This window comes from Somniosus microcephalus, chromosome 30 (assembly GCF_052327205.1).
Source record: "Somniosus microcephalus isolate GS21.2 chromosome 30, FLI_Smic_1.0, whole genome shotgun sequence".
Lineage (NCBI taxonomy): Eukaryota > Metazoa > Chordata > Chondrichthyes > Squaliformes > Somniosidae > Somniosus > Somniosus microcephalus.
The window spans coordinates 20106241-20127606 of NC_141016.1; the positions used below are offsets into that span (position 1 = coordinate 20106241).

At 46.7% G+C, this 21366-nt stretch overlaps 1 protein-coding gene across 2 annotated transcripts in view; it reads right to left on the reverse strand.

The window, feature by feature from the left end:
* LOC147097988 (secreted frizzled-related protein 1-like) overlaps positions 1 to 18384 on the reverse strand; it is a 200668-nt gene extending 182284 nt beyond the window's left edge. Inside the window, exon 1 of one of the 2 annotated variants that reach the window (XM_085971185.1) lies at positions 17471 to 18384. In XM_085971185.1, the coding sequence (XP_085827311.1) occupies positions 17471 to 17999 (529 nt within the window). In that variant the 5' untranslated portion in view covers positions 18000 to 18384. The remainder of the gene's footprint in view (positions 1 to 17470) is intronic. The other variant, XM_085971184.1, reaches the window with a different exon arrangement.
* Positions 18385 to 21366: the final 2982 nt, after the last annotated feature.

The window sequence follows — 21366 nt, forward strand, 5'->3', positions numbered from 1 at the left end:
AATCGACTGGTATTCAGAGTTGCATCAGCTCCGGCTATATGGCAAAGAGCGATGGAACAAGTCCTGCAAGGGATTCCGGGGACTCAGGTGTTACTTGGACGACATCCTAGTGACGGGTGAAAATAACAGTGACCACCTTGCCAACCTAGAGCAGGTGCTCACTAGACTAAGAGAACATGGGCTACGAGCCAATCGCCCCAAGTGCGAGTTTTTTAAGAAACAAATATCGTATTGTGGCCATGTGATTGATGAAGAGGGGTTACATAAGTCCCCTGACAAAATTGAAGCGGTAGTTAAGGCGCCAGCGCCTGAAAATGTGTCGCAACTGAGGTCATTCCTCAGATTGGTGAATTACTACCATAAGTTTTTGCCGAATTTGTCCACAATTCTACACCCACTGAACGCCCTGCTACAAACTGGAGTAGCATGGAAATGGAGCGATGAATGTAAGCAGGCCTTTCAGAAATGTAAAGGCCTGATCACTTCAAGAGAAGTATTGGCTCACTACAACCCATCACTGCCGATAAGACTGGCGTGTGATGCGTCTCCTTACGGCGTTGGAGCGGTACTGTCACATAAATCCCTTGATGGTTCAGAGAGGCCGATAGCTTTTGCGTCACGCTCGTTAACTGCAGCCGAGCGTAACTACGCCCAGATTGACAGAGGCCCTCAGCCTGGTGTGGGGGGTGAAGAAGTTCAATCACTACCTGCATGGACAGAAATTTACTCTACTAACTGATCATCAACCTCTTGTCTCCATTTTCAACCCTAAGAAGGGCGTCCCGATAATGACAGCACAACGGTTACAGAGGTGGTCCCTTTTCCTAGGGGCACACCAATATGACATCGAGTACAAAGGAACTAAACAGCATGGGAATGCTGATGGATTGTCACGCCTACCGTTGCCGACGGTGGAAGAAGCACCTGCAGTGGATCCTGTGGAGATATTCCACTCGACCATAGTCGAATGTCTACCTGTGACGAATGCAAACATAGAAAAGGAAACACGAAATGACCCGACACTCTCCAGGGTCTATGATTTAACGGTGAAGGGATGGCCAGCACATGGCGAACCACTGTTGCCAGCATTCTCGCCGAGAAGAGAACAGCTGTCAGTGTGCCGAGGAACCTTGATGTGTGGATCCAGAGTAGTAATTCCACCCAAATTGAAGGATACAGTGCTCAATGAGCTTCACGAGGGTCATCTGGGAGGGGTAAAAATGAAGAACTTAGCCAGAGCGTTTGTGTGGTGGCCGGGAATCAATAGAGAAATCGAAGAGATGACCAAGAGCTGTACAGGATGCCAGAAGGTCCAAAACGCCCCACCACAAGCCCCTCCACATCCATGGGAGTGGCCCTCATCTCCATGGCAAAGGGTGCACATTGATTTTGCTGGTCCATTTATGGACTCGATGTTTTTAATTGCGGTGGATGCACATTCAAAGTGGCCAGAGGTAATAAAAATGTCCTCAACCACCACAGAAAAAACTATCACAGTCTTGCGAACCATATTCGCCAGAAATGGGCTGCCTGAACAGATTTGCTCCGACAATGGACCACAGTTTGTGTCTGAAGAGTTCCAGAGGTTCTTAAAGAACAATGGTGTTAAGCATTACACATCCGCCCCATATCATCCAGCCACCAATGGATTGGCCCAGAGGTTCGTTCAAACATTCAAGAAGGCTATCAAGGCAATGTGTAATGAAGACATACCCCTACAACACAAGGTGGATAACTTCTTGTTTGCCTACCGGAATGCGACACACGCGGTTACCAACCAAACTCCAGCCATGATGTTCTTCAATCGAAGACTAAGATGCCGCTTGGATTTGGTTAAGCCAAACATCAGAAGAGATGTGGAGAACAGGCAGTTTCAGACTATGAATGAAAGGCCAACCCGGAGTTTTAAGATAGGTCAACCAGTTTTGGCCCGGGACTACCGCACAGATAAATGGCAGCCAGGAACGATCTGCACACGGCAAGGACCTCTAATGTATACCGTGGACGTTGGAGAGAGCATTGTAAGACGCCATGCTGACCAGATTCTAGAGTCACTGGAAAACGTCAAATCTACACCACGATCCTATACACCTGGTGATGAAACCGAAGTACCAATTGCATCTACCTCAGAATCGGTGATATTGGAAGCAGACGAACCAAACAACGACGTTGATCCCGAATCAACTTTGCCAGAAGAACCGGATACCCCAAAGAGGCGTTATCCGGACAGAATCAGGAAGCCTCCTCAAAGACTGAATTTATAATTGCTTAACTTCAGCTAATGTATATAGCAACTGTAATTGTAAATATGTTATTTAATTATTAATCAAATGTTATGTACTGTTTAGCTAAAAGGGGAGGAATTGTAGTGTATGTACCTTGAAGAAGGAACTATATTCTGCAGCCCCTGTATACTGCAGTACCAGTAGTGACCACCCCTGTATATAAGCCTGTGTAGTAACTTTGTATAGTAGTTCCAGTTTTGTCTCCATTCAGTAAACACCTGTTATAACCAACTTCTGCAGTCCGTGTCTCAATTACACACGGACGTTACACTGATAAATAAGCATTATCTGTGTGCATATTGAAAGCAGTGTGTGGGTAGTGCAATTAAATTGTTTTTGCACTATTTACATATCACCTGAAAACCTGTACTGTGGTACAGCCGTGCAACACACTGCTTGCTATCTACATGGCAGCCTTCAGGTGAGGAAGGCAATGTAGACGGCAAGACGCGAGTTTCCTACAGTACCACAGCGACTACACAGCAGCCACATGGGAATACCACCACCTCGCCAAGGCTTCTACAACAGCACCTCCCAAACCAGTGACCTCCCAAACCCGCGACCTCTACCACCTAGAAGGACAAGGGCAGCAGGCGCATGGGAACACCACCACCTCCATGTTCCCCTCCAAGTCACACACCATCCTGACTGTTAAATATATCAGCTGTTCCTTCATTGGTGCTTGGTTAAAATCCTGGAACACCCTACTTAACAGCACTGTGGATGTACCTTCACCACACAGACAGCAGCGGTTCAAGGCGGCGGCTCACCACCACCTTCTCAAGGGCAATTAGGGATGAGCAATAAACGCTGGCCTTGCCAGCGATGCCCAGATCCCGTGAATGAATTTTAAAAAACACTTCATTGACTGTAAAGCACCTTGGGACGTCCCGGGATCGTAAAAGGCGCTATAGAAATGCAAGACTTTCAGGGAGTTCAAAGGCCATTGCATACATAGACAAGGTAGGAAGCAAAAATATTGAATCTAGAAACTACAAGCGATTTTCCAACTTTAATCCAATTGAGGTATTCAAATGTCATCATAAGCAACAACAGTGTAGCTTGAGTGTTTTATAATCAGTATCTGAAACTACAGATCAGATTGCAGGCTTGACATCCCCTTCTTGGTATCTGCTAGACTACATACTCACATTTTAGATTGTGGGTTTGTTTCTTTGCCAGTGGTGGATTATAGTAGAGACCCCAATAGTCTATATGACTAATGCTGGGTGACATTCACACTGAAGAATTAACAGTTGCGATATCATTCCTATAAATTTATTGAAAAATCTGTGAAGGAAAGGTCTGTGTCAATTATTTGTGCATGATTTAAGTTTTGATTTAATTATTTTTAGCAGAGGGAGTTCTCCTTAAAAATAAAAACTTTGGAACCTTTTTTGCCCTTGTGATACTGGACAATGTTGGTTCTCACTCCACCATTGGCGGCCGTGCCTTCAGCTGCCTAGGCCCTAAGCTCTGAAATTCCCTCCCTAAACCTCTCTACCTCCCTTTCCTCCTTTAAGACACTTCTTAAAACCTAGCTCATCTGCCCTAATATCTCCTTATGTGGCTTGGTGTCAAATGATGTTTTATAACGCTGCTGCGAAGTGCCTTGGGTTGTTTTATTACACTAAATGCGCTGTATAAATACAAGTTGTTGTTGTTTAAATACCAACCTCATTTCCCATCCATTCACCTGCATATTCTTCTCATTACAGCAATCCATCCCTCTACTACATCTCGTTAAATGTCAGCCACATAAGTCTGCTGCATATTTCACAAGAAACAGATGGTCACCAATGGATTACGTAGACACATACTATGCCTGCAACAGGGCAAGACCACATATGTTTTCTGACGCACCCCTCCACATTGCATTTTGCTCTTCCAATGCACAGCACCATCTGCGACACATGCAAGTGAGGAAGACGGGAGGTCAGGCAGAGGAGCGAATTTTCAGGGTGAAATCCTTGCGGGTCCGAATGACTCCACCAGGCCATCCCGCTGGCTGAGCTCATGGCTTCAGGAACCGAACTCCTGTTTCAGGAACTTCGTAGGAACTGCTGTGTTGTTCTGATACCCAGCTGCATCGGTGCAAAAGGCAGAGAACAGCCTTGGGAATGTTTGCTGCTGCATTTGGGGTGTAGCAGCCATCAAAAGGGGTGTACTGCTTGCCTCCCTTTATATATCATAGAATCAGACAGCACAGAAGGTAGCTGTAAGGGCCTCAGTCCGTAAGGGTGATCCTGAGTTTCCGGTCGCCTGTCACTTTAATTCTCTGCTCCACTCCCACTCAGACCTCTCTGTCCTCGGCCTCTTACACTGCACCAGTGAAGTTCAACGTAAGCTCGAAGAACAGCACCTTATCTTTCTATTAGGCACTTTACAGCCTTCCGGACCCAACATCAAGTTCAACAATTTCTCACCATAATCTCTGCCCCTATTTTTTTTCTCTCACATGGCAGCTGTCTTTCATTCTGCCTAACTTGTCCCATTACCATCTCCTTTTGTCTCTTCATCTCTCCTGCCTTCCATCCTATCCCAGACCTTCCCTTTTGTTCTTTCCTCCCCTCCCCCCTTTTCCTGCTCCTGCACTTGCTGAAAAACCTGTTCCATCTCCAGCTTTTTCCAGTTCTGACGAAAGGTCATCGACCTGAAACGTTAACTCGGTTTCTCTCTCCACAAATGCTGCCTGACCTGCTGAGTATTTCCAGCATTTTCTGTTTTTATTACAGAAGGAAGCCATTCAGCCTATCATTCCTGTGCCAGCTCCTTGAAAGAGCTATTCAATTAGTCCCACTCCCCTGTTCTTTCCCCGTACCCTTGCATTTTTCCATTTCAACTATTTACCCAGTTCCCTTTTGAAAGTTACTATTTCACGCAGTGCATTCCAGATCACAACAACTGGCTGCGGGAAAAAACATTCTCCTCATCTCATATCAGAGTTTGGGAAGGATTGATGCTACAGTTAGACTGGCAATGGAATTAAGAGCAGTTCCTAGGAGAGCACTATTAGAGGAGTGTCAGCCTTGGCTCAATGGTAGCAAAGTCGCCTCTGAATCAGGATGTTGTGGGTTCATAATCCCACTTCAAAGAAGAACAGGGGAGTCCTCCCCAGTATCCTGGCCAATATGGACCCCTCAACCAACATCAGTAAAGCAGATGACCTGGTCAGGATCTCACTGCTGTTTGTGGGAGCTTGCTGCGTACAAATTGGTTTCCTACATTACATCAGTGACTTCACTTCAGAAGTACTTCATTGGCTGTAAAGCACTTTGGGACATCTTGAGGTTGTAAAAGGCGCTATATAAATGCAATTTTTTTTCTTATATTGGTTGCAGATATGTAGGCCTGGATATTAACAGGGTGGGTTGCGTAGATGGTGGGGGGGGGGGGGTAGAGTTTCGGATGGTATTTCCCCGCATGCTGTGGTCCACATTGATGTGCCTCAATAATCCCGAGACTCGATGTTAGCGGAACAAAACAAGGCTTTTATTAACTTAGAAGATAACACGCAGTGGAGAGAGGTATCTTCCATCTGGAGCTCTGCAGTACTGGATATGAGGCCAGACTGAGCTGGCTTACATAGAGGCCAGGTATGGGCGGAGCCCTACACACAACACATTCCATACATTCCAATATACAATACAATGGTGAGGAGAAACCTGAAACCAACCACAGTCACAGGCAATACAATGGTGAGGGGAAACCTGAAACCAACCAGTCACAGGCAGTGATGAATGGAATATTTCATCACACACATGGTGCGTCTTTTCTCCTTGACAAGTTCTCCACCCGGAGAACGCCCGGATTGACAGGCCTGTCTTCCAGTTGGGTGGGGAGCACTCCACTCTGGAGGAGGCTGCAGGAGCAGGTAGGTCTGATCCCCGACCCTGGAGGGGTTCCGATCCCAGGGGGTCCAATCACCAACTCCAGGGGGGGGTGGGCGGAGGAGGGTCTGATCCCGGGGCGGGGGCAATTCACAATCCCAGGAGGTTCTGATCCCCGACCCTGGGGGTCTTTGTATGGAGGGGTGTCTGATGGGGCGGGGTGAGCTTGGGGGGACCGTGGGAAGCACTCCTGCTCCTGCTGGCCCACAAGCAGTGCTGGAAAGGCACTTTCCTTCTCGCCGAAGCTTCCCTCGCCCCCCCTTTAGCTGCCGGGCTTCCCGAGGCCTCAGAAACCCGGCCGGCTGGCTAGATAAATCTGCAAAGCAGGTTAAATTAGAGGCTACCAGCCTCATTAAAATATTTAAACCGTCAACCCGATAGATAGATTTTTTGGACTCATGGGGAATCAAGGGTTATGAAGATTGGGCGGAAAAGTGGAGTTGAGGTCGATGATCAGCCATGATCTTATTGACAGGCTATGGGGGGCCGTATGGCCTACTCCTGCTCTTATTTTGTTTGTTTTTATGTTCTAACCCACCTCCTGGGAGCGGGTCGGCTGCCTGCCCATATCTCGTCTCCGTTAAACCCGGAAGTGGGTGGGTTGGGGGTTGGGTTTCAGATTTTAAAAATATTAACTTCTGACCCGACCCCTGCCCCACCCGTTTTTTTGGGGGTGTTAAAATTCAGCCGGTATTTTCCTGCCTTAGTGCAACTTGCAGTGTTATGCCCGCCAATGAAGATGCACTTTATTTCCCGAATTCCCAGAGCTGCTGCTGGATTAGCCGCCTCCAGTGCTGTGTCACTAAGTGTGCGGTGTTGATTCTGCAGGCACTAAAGTTTTCTAACTCGGCCTCCAGCGAGCCTGTGGGAAGCTGATCAATATAAATTGGCACGAGTGATGCGCAGTGGTCACTAGAACACCGGTCAGGTTAAAAGATTAGCAGAGCGGGCAGTGGTGGCTTCGTGCAGAGTTCGAGCAGCCTTGGGGAACAGGATGTGTGTAAAAAATACTACATTCTGCGTTTGCCACTCAAAAGCTCTTCAGTATTTGTGCACGGCCAACGTTCAGAACAATCCTCTTCCAAAGGATAATGTTGTTTACATAGAAGATAGGAGCAGGAGTAGGCCATTTGGCCCCTCGAGCCTGCTCCGCCATTTAATGAGATCATGGCTGATCATCCAAACTCAGTACTCTGTCCCTGCTTTCTCCCCATATCCCTTGATCCCATTAGCCTCAAGAAATATATCTAACTCCTTCTTGAATATATTTAATGAATTGGCCTCAACTGCCTTGTGTGGTAGAGAATTCCACAGGTTCACCACTCTCTGGGTGAAGAAATTCCTCCTCATCTCTGTCTTAAATGGCTTACCCCTTATCCTTAGACTGTGACCCCTGGTTCTGGACTCCCCGACCATCGAGAACATCCTGCATCTAGTCTGTCTAGTCCTGTTAGAATTTTATAAGCTTCAGTGAGATCCCCTCTCATTCTTCTAAACTCCAGCGAGTACAAGCCCAATCGACCCAATCTCTCTTCATACGTCATTCCTGCCATCCCAGGTATTAGTCTGGTGAATCTTCGCTGTCCTCCCTCCATGGCAAGAACATCCTTCCTCAGATAAGGCGACCAAAACTGCACACAATACTCAAGGTGTGGTCTCACCAAAGCCCTGTACAACTGCAGCAAGACATCCTTGCTACTGTACTCAAATCCTCATCCGCAGTAGCCGCTCTCTGGTGAATACAATTTTTTTTTTTTTTTTTTTTTTTTTTATAAAGAGTACATTTAAAATTTAAAACTGCACTGTCAGAAGTGATTGTGCCTGAGCAGACGGCAGAGAGCTGCTCCAGTCTGTGTCGTGATGGCTCCATGACTGATGTTTCAGCACGAGCTGTTCGAGAGACTCAGCTGGAGGGAAGATTTCACCGCAGACTGATGATGCCACCTAAAGTTCGGTTGCTTCTGTTGATGACTTCTTAAAATAATACCAGTGTGTTACAACAACTTGCATATTGATTGCACCTTTAATGTAGTCAACCCTGCAACAAGGATTTCTCTTCCCTCCCTCCAACTCAGGCGGGTTTCACGGCCCCTCTGTTTCCCCCCTCCAATCTCAATCTGTCTCTCTCTACCCCAACCACCCCCCACTTCTTCAAAAGCAAAATACTGCGGATGCTGGAAATCTGAAATAAACAGAAAATGCTGGAAATACTCAGCAGGTCAGGCAGCATCTGTGGAGAGAGAAAAACAGAGTTAACGTTTCGGGTCGATGACCCTTCGTCGTCGGAACTGGAAAAAGTTGGAGATGTAACAGGTTCCAACTTTTTCCAGTTCATGATGAAGGGTCATCGACCTGAAACGTTAACTCTCTTTTTCTCTGTCCACAGATGCCTGACCTGCTGAGTATTTCCAGCATTTTCCTTTTTTATTTCATCCCCCACTTCTTCCCTCCTCGTGCGCTATACACTTTTACGGTTGTGTTTTCTATGGGAAGGGAGCGGCGCAGTGGGATTTGTTTTGAATTGCTTTAGCGAAGAGCCACACAGCCACAATGACCTCCTTCTGTACTGTAGACCTCTATGGTTCTGTGGTTCTAGATGTTCCACCTAAATAAATACTCTCTGCCTACTTCACAATAGGAGGGCTTATCTCACTCTCTCTTGCACCCCTGGGCTCAACTTGGTAACATAGTAACATTAGGAACAGCAGGAGGTCATTCAGCCACTCGTGCTGGCTCCGTCGTTCAATGAGATCATGGCTGATCTGCATCTTAAATCCATTTTCCCGCCTTTGCTCCACATCTCTTGATATCCTTACCCAACAAAAATCTATTGATCTCAAGTCGTGAAAGCTCCAATTGTCCCCCAGCTTCCACAGCCTTTTGCCGGGGGGGGGGCGGGGGCGGAAAGAGAAAGAAAGAGAGTTCCAGATTGCTACTACCCTTTGTGTGAAAAAGTGTGACTTGAGAAAACTACTAGGCACTTGGTCAGAGTATCAAATAGGGCTTTAATCAACTGTTTCACAACATGGAGGTCTAGTTGTTCTTCACTAGTTCCTGTTTACAAAATGTCCTGAGCAAGCTGGGCCCGTGCCCGAGTATTTATACTCTCCCTGGACAGCGCCACCAGCAGGCCGCCCAGTATTATTTCATAAGTCATTTCTACATGAATGGCAAGATTCATGTCAAAGTGCTTCCTGATTTGACTCCTGAATGGTCTGGCTCCAATATCTGGTATCTGTTCATCTCTTCTCATGCGCTCTCACAATTACGCTCTCTTTCCTGACCCTCCCCAAACAGGCAGGAAAGGCTATTATAAGAATATAATGGAACCAACATTTTTAAATTTTCTAATCAGCACTTCTTTCTTATTTCTATTCTGTAGCTCCACTTGCTCCAAGCTTCCACATTTCTACAGCTGTTTTTGTTCCAAACCGCAGTGTGTCATTGAGAAATGAGACTGTTTTATATACCTCAAGGCAGGTCGCTTGACGAACAGAGCATCCACTCACTGCGCTGTGATTAAAACCAGAGCCGTAAGACTTCTGTGGCACTGCTGTAAGCCTCTGCTTGCTCCATAAAAATTGAACATAATGATCCTTCCCCCAACCCGCCCCCACCCCACCACCCAGTTTATAGGTCATTTAGAAATGAGAAAAAGGCAAGTACAGCAAATGTTTCTCTCTCAGCAGAAAATCATGGACTGAAAACGTGTTTGTGTGCGTGCGCCTGCGAATCTATGTATGTATGGACCATGCTCGATCAGCTCCGATGGACGGGCCACATCGTCCGCATGCCCGATACGAGACAGCCAAAACAAGCGCTCTACTTGGAGCTCCGACACGGCAAGAGAGCCCCAGGTGGGCAGAGGAAACACTTCAAGGACACCTTCAAAGTCTCCTTGAAAAAGTGCAACATCCCCCACCGACACCTGGGAATCCCTGGCCCAAGACCGCTCAAAGTGGAGGAGAAGCATCCGGGAAGGCGCCGGACACCTCGAGTCTCTTCGCCGGGAGCAAGCGGAAGCCAAGCGCAGGCAGTGCACGTCAACCCAAGCACCCCACCCACCCGCCCCTTCAACCACCGTCTGCCCCACCTGTGACAGGGACTGTAGGTCCCGCATTGGACTCATCAGTCACCTGAGAACTCATTTTTAATGTGGAAGCAAGTCATCCTCAGATCCGAGGGATTGCCCAAGAAGAAGAATCTATGTATGTGTACGTTTGCCCTTTCTGTGTGCGTGTGTGTCTGTCTATGTGAGTGCCTATGTACAAATCTATGTTTGCTGTACATGAGTGTTTGTATGTTTGAACATGCGTGCATCAATGTTTCCTCTCGTTTTATCTTGGGCCGTGCGATTTTTTTTCCCCTTTAACCGCCGGTGGCCGCACAGCTTAAAGAGAATATTGTTGTGTATATGTGAGTGTGTCTGTGCCTGAATGTACGCAGACATAATATTTGTGTATGTACGCATAAGTTGTGCTGTGCTGGTCAGGTAAAGCGTCTCACAAAACCACTTAATGAGGTTAGTAAGCAGAAATATTGCAATTCGTTCTCATCCCATTCGCAAATTGCATTCACCATTTGAAAAGCAAAATCTTCCAACTTTAACATTTCAAAAATGCTGAAGTACAGAAACTGTGTCTCAGGATTTAGTGACGCCCCCTGGTGGCATTTGTAACAAAGGTTTCTGCTCGTGGTTTTGCATGGGACCTGAGCAAGTCAGCAAACACCCCAGGAAGAGGACGCTGCCACTTTATTATATTTTCAGGCATAATTCATTTCTGTTAGAAAACTGTTGCAGCCGCGTTTGTTGCCCAGTGAGATCGGCGCTAGCACCGCCAGTTCCTGACACGCGTCATGGCGCAGTCAGCTGCCACCAGCAGGTGGACCAGCCGGATTGGCTCAGGTCAGGTGTCAAGTTGAACCAAAAAAAAAACAGGTCCGCAGCCTTTGTCATTCCCAATAAATTGTAGCCAACGACTGCGTTAGGAGTTCACCGGCCCTTGGGCCCGGAGCTCACTGGCCCTGGCATGGAGCTCGCTGCACTAGCAGGAAGCTCACTAACACGGAGCTCACAGCATAAAACCAACTTTTCTGCTGTAGCAACAAGACTGAAAAAAAAAGGAAACGTCAGTTGTTAACTGCTCTCCCTATTGTGAAACTGCGCCACACAGATCAGGAAAGTTGAAGGTTTGGTCCCTGGTCAGTTAGCTGATCCTAACTGGAATGGAGCTACAGTTGGTCTAGGCTATGTTGGTGTTTGTGTGTTTGTGTGTGTGTGTTTGGATATCAAGCGAGTGCATGACTGGACTGAGCTGCTCACCATAGTCAAATAGCCTGCTGACTCTCACTGTCTCACCTCACAGCCACTGGGGTGAGGTAAATAAAGCGTGCCCAGTGCCCATGGAACTAACATGATTCTACACCATCGCAAGGGGGTGTGGAGAATACAAGTACAAAAATGAACACATGCGTACACTCCACAGAAGTTTGAAGCAGAGTCTGCTCCACTGACGTGCACAACTGATGCACACAACAGCATTTAGTATTTTCTTTCGAGACGGGGGCCTGGAGTTTCCGCTCGGTTGTCCTGGTTCTTTTCGGCATAATTCGGCCGAAATCGGCGTAACCGCCGCTAAAGAGCGCAGAATTTTAAGCCCAAATTGCGTTCGGTGCAACTTGAGTTTCCGCAATCTTTTGCGCCAGTTTGCAAAAACATCGTGCTAGCAGCAAGCCCCGCCCACAAATCTAGCCATGCCCCCGGGGTGAATTAATCGCCTTTGGGAGTTTCCGCTAATTGCGCTGGTTTGTGGAGCCTTCGAGGAGGCTCCAAAAATTAAGTGATTAAGTGGGATTTTTGGGCGCGAGGACACAAATAGGAATGTTTTAAAACGTTTTGAATGCAACTTTATTTTATAATTTACTAAGAAACTGATTACTGTACCCCAATGTAACTAATAAATAGTTTGGTACATTTTTTAAAAGTATCTTTCAGTCATTTAAAATCAGGTTACTCACAGGTGGGTGGATTGACACTCTGGTTTAAATTGCTTATTTATTTTTTGATAAGCCCATTTTCAGCTGTATTAATCAAACTTCACCAAATGACCACTCTTAAATATAAAATCGAGGAATATTTTTTAAAGCAAAACTGAAAAAAAAAATGACATTTTAAAACGCTGCCCGATTGCGCTGGTTCGAGGCAGATTTTGTGCGCGGCGATATGCGAATGAGTTCGAGGGGGAACTCCGGAGAAGAAACACTTTTCAAAACGGGCCCAATTTCGGCCGCAATTTGTGCCCGTTTCGCCAATTGCGACCAAATCGGAACCTCTACCCAACTTTATTCATGTGTATAGACGTCTGTTCTGTAAAGCAAGCAGCGCTAAAGGCATGTTTAATTTACAGCTATCACTCCCATTCACACACCCAAATGCTAATCTGTAAATAATTATTCAACAGTGTTCCAAAATCTAGCCAAGATAAACATCACGCTTCAAGGCCATTAAGCAGTTCAGGCTGTCACTATTATAAGTATAAACAACATTCTTCCGACTGCGTGACTTTTTGTCCCATTGCATACTTCATCACCGCACTCTGCATTTCACGACGAGGAGACATCTCTTCTAGAGACATGCAGAGAGAACCTTTTAGTTAAATATAAGACTGACCCGAGTTCATGTGATCAAGCCTAGTCTTCCTGATTGTTTTGAGACTGGCTGCAGCCCATATGGGCCCAGAAATTCGGGTCGGAGGTTTCCCGCGGGTGCACGCCCCCAACCTGCACTTACCTAGCGCGCCGGCCGTTGTGCTGTGGGCCCACGTGGGATTCCGATCTTGGGCCTGCTCCAACTGCCAGCGCACTGTGCTTGCGTGTCCCAGGGGCGCAGTTAGTTCGAAGCGTCCCCTGGGATCACGTGGGCCATGGAGAGCCAATGGTAGCAGGGAATCTGTATTCATAGATTTGACAGGAAGACCTGTCAAATCTATGAATACAATTCAGCCCCAAAACATAACTAAAACTTCAAATAATCACATTTTTAAAATAACTATAAATTACATAAAATAACTATTTTAAACAATAATTTAAATTTTTGAAAAAATTAATTACAGTTTCTAACGGGGCTAAAAATAAACTTACCTTTCTTTAAAGTATTTAAAAATAATAAACCTGTGGAAAAAATGTTTTAATTTTACTTAATTCACCACTTACCTTGTTAAAAGCAGGCCTTGTGACTGCTTTTTGTAAGTGTAGCTGCTGGAGACTTACCCTCCCGGAGAAACCTGCAAAAAAAACACAAGTTCCAGGCGTACGCGCTGCCTCTCCGGCACACGCGTTCGACCTGTGAACCCCTTCCTTTAAGGGAACGGAAGTTCCGGTTTCCTGCGCATGCGCAGTGCATGCACGAAACAGGCACTTTCGTTGGGCCTACGCGCGAGTACCCAGCGCGTACTCACCCGTGGGAACCCGAAGTTCTGGCCCCATGTGTTGGAACCCACACCACTTGCAATTCAGTCGTCAGACTGTAACATTAAAATATAACGAGGCTGATGTAGACAACTTTGTTACGCCAATGGATCAACAAGTTTATGCAGTGAGTCACTGACCCATACAATAACAACTTGCATTTATATAGCGCTTTTAACGTAGTGAAACATCCCAAGGCGCTTCACAGGAGTGTTATCAAACAACATTTGACACATAAGGAGATACTAGAACAGGTTCCCTCCAAGTCACACACCATCCTGACTTAGAAGTATATCGGCTGATCCTTCATTGTCACTGGGTCAAAATCCTGGAATTCCCTCCCTACCAGCACTGTGGGAGTACCTTCACCACGCGGACTGCAGTGGTTCAAGGTGGCTCACCACCACCTTCTCAAGGGCAATTAGGGATGGGCAATAAATGCTGGCCTTGCCAGCGACGCCCAGATCCCATGAACGAATAAAAAGTGACCAAAAGCTTGGTCGAAGAGGTAGATTTAAGGAGCATCTTAAAGGAGGAGCGAGAGGCAGACAGGTTTACGGAGGGAATTCCAGTGCTTAGACAGCTGAAGGCACGGCCGTCAATGCTGGCATAGTCTATATACTCATTATCAAAGCTCACGTGTAAATAATGGGCATTTGGCTAGATACAAAGGTGGTGATTGGCATCCAGGGACCTGTGTCCTTGGAAGAAGCTAAAGCCTTCAGGAGAGGGAAAGGGGAGAAAATTGTTATTGAATACTAACTACTGAACAGCAATTATTCAACAGCATTTAATCAGAAGCCAAACAAAACAACCATTTATTTGGGTGTTGATTGAGGGCCTGATAAATTAGTCTAAGCTCTTTGTTGTATTAGTCAACTATTTAACAAGGCCAATGCAACAATTGCCCCTTTAAGACATATGGGAGGAAAAATTCAGTTATTTGCGCCTCCCGTTAGCGCCTTGAGGGGGACAAGTGGGGCGCAAAGCAACTAGAGGCCGGGCGCGGCGATGTTTGCGCCGCTCGCGAAATTAACTAGACATTTTGGGGCGGTGCTAAACACTACCGCCACGATCTCCTGCGCCGGCAGATTGTGACGTCATTCGATTGCGCAACGCCCCGTTAGCACCCCGGACCGGATATTGAGTGGCGCCCCCTGCCTTACCGCCTGCCGCTAGCAACGACAGGTTGAGGGGAGCATTATGCTGTCAGAAAGGGACTAGGGGAGCGCTATTTAAAGGCGACCGCTTCCTGCCTTTTTTTGTCAGTGACATTTTTGCACCACGCATTCTGAGAGAGAGAGAGAGAGAGAGAGATTCAACGCTGTGTGAAGGAGTTTTGAGTACTGAGCAGCACTTTGCAGGTTTATTTTGATTTGCCCTTCCTTGCTTCGCCAGCACTCTGAGGTAGCGCCTCGCTCCTCGGCCTTTGCGCCTTAAGACAGGTGTGAAGCGCCTGCTTCAGCGCTCCAATCACCTCCAGGGGCGATAAAAGCCGAGTTTGCTGTCGGAGGCGATAATTAGCGCCAGGCGCTAAACTTTGCGCACCGCCAATAATGGCACCCCAAACGGGGCGATACCGAATTTTTCCTCCATGGGGTTCCACACACCCTACATTTGCTGAACGTATTTCATAAGGGAAGGGGAACAAAGTAATGGTTTAAATGTTCCCACTGCCCAGCAGGGGGACTGTTTTGAAGGCCAGCAATGTACCATTGCTATTCACATTGTTAATGAAGTTTGATTAAATATTCAGGGTAATATTGGCCATTTTTCTCTTTTACCATTTCCTCCTTTCCTGACCAGGTGGTACGGATTGTCACTGGGCTATGATTTCACAGGTGCCTTTAGCCTTCTGGTACCTCACTCAAATGGCCTAGGCAATGTCTTCAGGCTGTTCAACCACGGTTTGGGGGGTGGGGGGTGGGAGTGACCGGGCATGGTCCTTACCTGAGGACTGAACATATACATTTTCCTGCAGTCAGGAGCAAGAGCTGGAGCCTTGGCTGTTTCTCTCCCTCCCCACAGATGTGCCCCCAACTATCGCTCCGACTGCAAACTGCTAGCTCAGCACAGACTGAAAAAAAATCACACCTTCGGACTTTGTTGTCTGCACGAGTTCATAAATTACGCTCGATCTAATTCCTTTTAGAATTGTTTAATGTGCGCCCATGTTTCCAAGGAAACAGCTGCAAACAGCATCCCAATAAAAAAAGGTTCAGTAATGATGCGGGTTATCCGGCAGTGTGAATATAATCCTGCTTCGAGGTGGCTGGAGAGAACAACTGACAGTTGCCTTCTACCTTAGCAGCCAGTGGCAGCACAAAGACAGAAGTAACTCCCACATAAAAATTAAAACCACGCACACATCGCAAAATACAAAACAGATTACTTGGAGAGGGTTCTACAGCATTAAAGTAATCAAAGCCTTCAGATGACGGCAATAACTTGCTCAAGCTCGTTATATGAACCCTTTGATTAGATTACTACCATGACATCACTTCCAGATACCTGTTATCTTCTTATTCAACCACTTTCGATGCCAGTTTACTAGGGGTAGGGAGGTACAATTTCACAAAACAACTGTCCCATGAAACTTTTAAGTGCAAAAGAAACAATTCATGGTTGATTTCTGCTCCAGAGTTGAAAAGTTGTGCTTGAGAACAGAGAGACAGAACCCTACTCAGCAAGAGCATTTGGAGACAACTGTAGGGGTCGAAGTTTCCCTTCCGAACTGTGAGGCTGGAAAAATCTTGCGGGGCTGATGTTTTAACAACTCTGTCCTTGCTGGACCCTGTCCCATCCAAAAGCAATGGTTTCAGCATTTCAAACCGACTTGAGGCGAGGGACAAAATGTGTCCTCTCTCACCAGCAGATTGTCCGAAGCAAAGTGCTCGAACGAAACGGGAAAAAAAATAAAATGGACATTCGGAAAAGTAAAAAGGCAAAAAAAAAATTCTGTACGCACATCACGAAAAAAAGTTAACCATTCGAGGGGCGGGACTGGTATCATTGCTTCCACCCACCCCCCCACTTCCATTCTCCCCGCCACCCCCCCACCAAAAGAGAGAAATTATTTTCTTTCTTGTCAAACTATGCGACAGACTTAAGTTTTCACTGCATCTCTTTTGCTGCCACCACTTTTAGCACGCTTTCGAAGAACCTGATTTCAAGAAAGATAAAATGGTTGCACTTATGGTCCAGTCCGTGAGGCTGGCCTCAGAGTGCTTAGTGCGCCCGTGGTATATTTCTCTGCGCCCGACTTTTAAGCAGCCTTTATCTCGTTTATTTGAAAATGGGTGAACACTCGCCCAAACACAGCGCAAAGAAGAATTCAGTACAAGCGTGTTAAGCTTTGGTACACAAACGTCACCAATGCGACAAAGCTGCCCAAGAAGACATCTTAGGGGTCATTTCCGCGCTTCCATCATTAAAGTGACACCCCCCCCCTTTTACATAGAAACATAGAAGATAGGAGTAGGCCATTCGGCCCCTCGAGCCTGCTCCGCCATTCAATGGCTGATCATCCAAATTCAGGACCCTGTCCCTGCTTTCTCCCCATATCCCTTGATCCCTTTAGCCTTAAGAAATATATCTAACTCCTTCTTGAATATATTTAATGAATTGGCCTCAACTGCCTTCTGTGGTAGAGAATTCCACAGGTTCACCACTCTCTGGGTGAAGAAATTCCTCCTCATCTCTGTCCTAAATGGCTTACCCCTTATCCTTAGACTGTGACCCCCTTCGGCAAGTAATTCAGTCATTAACAAGTTTCGAAATTCATTCCCCCCCCCCCAAACTTTAGACAGCGGAAAGACCAAATGTTACCTTGTGAGTTGGTCGATAGAGTGGCATTTGGGTTTGGGAAGACGATGCACAAGTCATTGTCGAGCGGAAACTTGTCGCACCTTAACATGTCCGGCCAGGGGAAGCCAAAGAACTCCATGACAGGTGTGCAGGCGTCCCGGACTGCCAGGCAGAGTGAGCGGCATGGGTAGATGGGTCTGTCCAGGCAGATGGGCGCGTACAGCGAGCACAGGAACAGCTGTGTGTTGGGGTGGCAGTTCTTGTTCAGCAGCGGCACCCAGCTGCTGGCCTGTTGCTGGACCTCCTCCATGGTCTCGTGGTCCAGCAGGTTGGGCAAGCTCATCTTGTGATAACCTACATTGTTGCAGAGTCTCAGGGCAAAAGGAATATCCACGCAGTGCGGTGGCTTGATGTAGAAGCGGCTGTCTGCCTGCCAACTGGATTCCTCCTCTTCCATCGCCGCACAGCAGGCAAAGAGTCCTATGCTCAGTGTGAGAAACACAGTGTAAAAGTTCCAGCAAGTCTTGCTTGAAATACCTCTCTCTCCCATTTTCCTTTCGTTTCTTTGTTGTTGCAAAGTCCTGTACTTGGGTGTCAAGGTTACTTTTCCCTGCTTTGCCCCACTACTGGACTTTAATCTTCAATCTGTGAGAAACAGCCTTAACAGAAAGCAGCAGTGATTGTTTGGTTTTGATATGTCCTCTGCTTTAGAAACAGGAGAGCCTCGAAGATATCAGTACCTGTCTCTGTTTTTTCATTATCCAGGCTAGCCAGGCTCGCGCTCTCTTTTATAATTCACCTTTCAGTCTTCGGTGCACATAATGTGTATAAGGAGTGCTGATTTATGAAGCTTACTCCACTGATGTCAGCATCTAGTTTCTAACCCCAGCTCGCAGTGCTTGGAATGTGCAGCTTTCTGTCTTCATCACAGCCTATGAGTCTCGCAGACCAACCAATCAGCCTGTGGCCGTCCCCTATTACACTCCTCTGGAAGTGTCAATTACAGCCTTTATTTACCAATCAGCTTTTTGTAGGTTAAGTGACAGGCAACCCCCCCCCCTACACTCCACCACCCCCCCACCCCCCACCACCCCAGCTCCAAGCCTTCATTTCTTCCTTCAAAAAAAAGATAATATTGGCAACTGCGGTGAAATATTTAAATGAAAAATAGGATTCTTTTTGTTTTGTTTTTGTGAATCTTTTGAGTCCCGCTAGTTGCCAGACACGTTTTAACAAACGATTCAGAAATGTGTCGCGTCGTTTCAGTAAGTTTGGTTTAACTTGTCTAAAGCCCTGGCATGTGTTTTCCCAGTGACCTACTTGTCAGCTTTAGGTCAATTTCATAAATTCAACAAAGGCAAGACAGCCCACCCCAGCACTCTCGGGTCTAATTTGAGCTCCTTTCACACAGTAATTGTTTTGCTCACCCCTCTCGGAGGGAGAAGAGGACGTAGTCTGCAATCATACTGCTGATAGAACCTCAGCAAAACTTTTCAAAGTACACACACACACACATTACTATTGAGGCTGATTTATTCCATTTTAAAAAAACAGTTCCTTTGTTTCAACTTCCCCAACTTGCTTGGCAGAAGTTGCACTTCAAGTCTTTGTCAGTTGTCTGACCAACCCCTTGGGACAAAGCTGCCGTCTTGCCCCTGGGTTTTGCTAATAAAATTGTGCTCATCGAGCTTTACAAGTAAGAAATGCCTGTGCTCAGTGTTGTGAGTGAAACGCCATTTACCTTGGCCAGATCTTAATTGGTTGCAAGAATGGTCACATTCAGGGCCCTTTTCTTCAAATCAAACCGCTGCCAGGATTCTGATGAATGTCAAGATTCTTCACCTTTGTGCGTTTCGCCCTTTTCTGTGCGTGTGTGAACGCTTTAGATTTTAGTGGCGAGAGGATGATTTGCTTTGGGGGAGCTGGATGAGTGGCTGATTCTCGGAGTGCAGGGAATTTCATTTTGCATAAGGGATAGGAGCAGGAGTCGGCCATTCGGCCCCTCGAGCCTGCTCCGCCATTCAGTAAGATCATGGCTGATCTTCTACCTCAACCCCACCTTCCCGCCCGATCCCCATAACTTGATTCCTTTAGTATCCAAAAATCTACCGGTCTTTGTCTTGAACATACTCAATGACTGAGCTCTCTGGTGTAGAGAATTGAAAAAGATTCACAACCCTTTGAGTGAAGAGATTTCTCCTCATCTCAGTCCTAAATGGCCGACCCCTTATCCTGAGACTGCGACCCCTGGTTCTAGACTCCCCAGCATGGGGAAACATCCGCCCAGCAACACTGTCATTAAAACAGTTTACCTTCAGCAGTCGTACCATAGCAACTGAGCCCCTGCTAACTCAGGTTATCAAACTGGCCTGGTCTCCACCCAATCAGGATTCACTGATTAAACAGACATTATAAATACAATTACACATAAATCCAACTCCCTCGCTGGTCCAGTATCTTAAATACTAAGTCGTAGCCCTAAGTTAAATAGTTTGGAAAGTTGGCGGTCTTGATTCCTGGCCTTTCCTGAACCGGTCGATCCCAGCTGAGGCAGTAGGGGGCAGCACAATTGGGCCACTTCAACCCACAGCTAGGAGGAGGAACATCAGACCTGACTGGCTACTGGTGACCTGCACTGGATGGTACACGTGTGGATATCACTGTGAGGTTTGTCCATTGTTGAATAGGCTGCTGACACTTACTGTCTAGGTTCACACTGTAGAATGGCCATTTGTAAATTCATTCCCGGGATGTGGGCGTTGCTGGCAAGGCCAGCATTTATTGCCCATCCCGAGTTCTCCCTTGAGACGGTGGTGGTGAGCCGCCTTCTTGGACCGCTGCAGTCCGTGTGGTGAAGGTGCTCCCACAATACTGTTAGGTGGGGAGTTCCAGGATTTTGACCCAGTGACAATGAAGGAACAACGATTTCTGTCCATTTGGATGAGTTCCCCAATTTCAGCCCAGCACTTACAAGGGCCTGAGATCAGGGCAGATGAAAAGTCAAGGAAGAGAAAAAGCCATTTGGCCCATTATAGCTTATTCGGGTTGTATCAGTCCGATAGAACCTCAATGAGCTTTGTTGGGCCAAATATTAATTCAAACATTATATTTTTGTCTCTTCTGTCCGTCAGATCATTTTAATGTTTAAACATTTATCGTTCTTGGAGTACAGAAGTTATTCCGAATATATCTGTTTTAAATTTGCTTTTTGGACAGGTTGGGTGATTGGGCAGATGCATGGCAGATGCAGTATAATGTGGATAAATGCGAGGTTATCCACTTTGGTGGCAAAAACAGGAAGGCAGATTATTATCTGAACGGCAATAGATTGGGAGAAGGGGAAGTGCAACGAGACCTTGGTGTCCTTGTGCACCAGTCGCTGAAGGTAAGCATGCAGGTGCAGCAGGCGGTTAAGAAGGCAAATGGTATGTTGGCGTTCGTATCGAGAGGGTTCAAGTACAGGAACAAGGATGTCTTGCTGCAGTTGTGCAGGGCCTTGGTGAGACCACACCTTGAGTATTGTGTGCAATTTTGGTCGCCTTATCTGAGGATGGATGTTCTTGCCATGGAGGGAGTGCAGCGAAGATTCACCAGACTGATACCTGGGATGGCAGGAATGACGTATGAGGAGAGATTGGGTCGATTGGGCTTATACTCGCTGGAGTTTAGAAGAATGAGAGGGGATCTCATTCAAACTTATAAAATTCTAACAGGACAAGACAGACTAGATGCAGGAAGGATGTTCCCGATGGCCGGGGAGTCCAGAACCAGGGGTCACAGTCTAAGGATAAGGGGTAAGCCATTTAGGACAGAGATGAGGAGGAATTTCTTCACCTATTGAGCGGTGAACCTGTGGAATTCTCTACCACAGAAGGCAGTTGTGGCCAATTCATTAAATATATTCAAGAAGGAGTTAG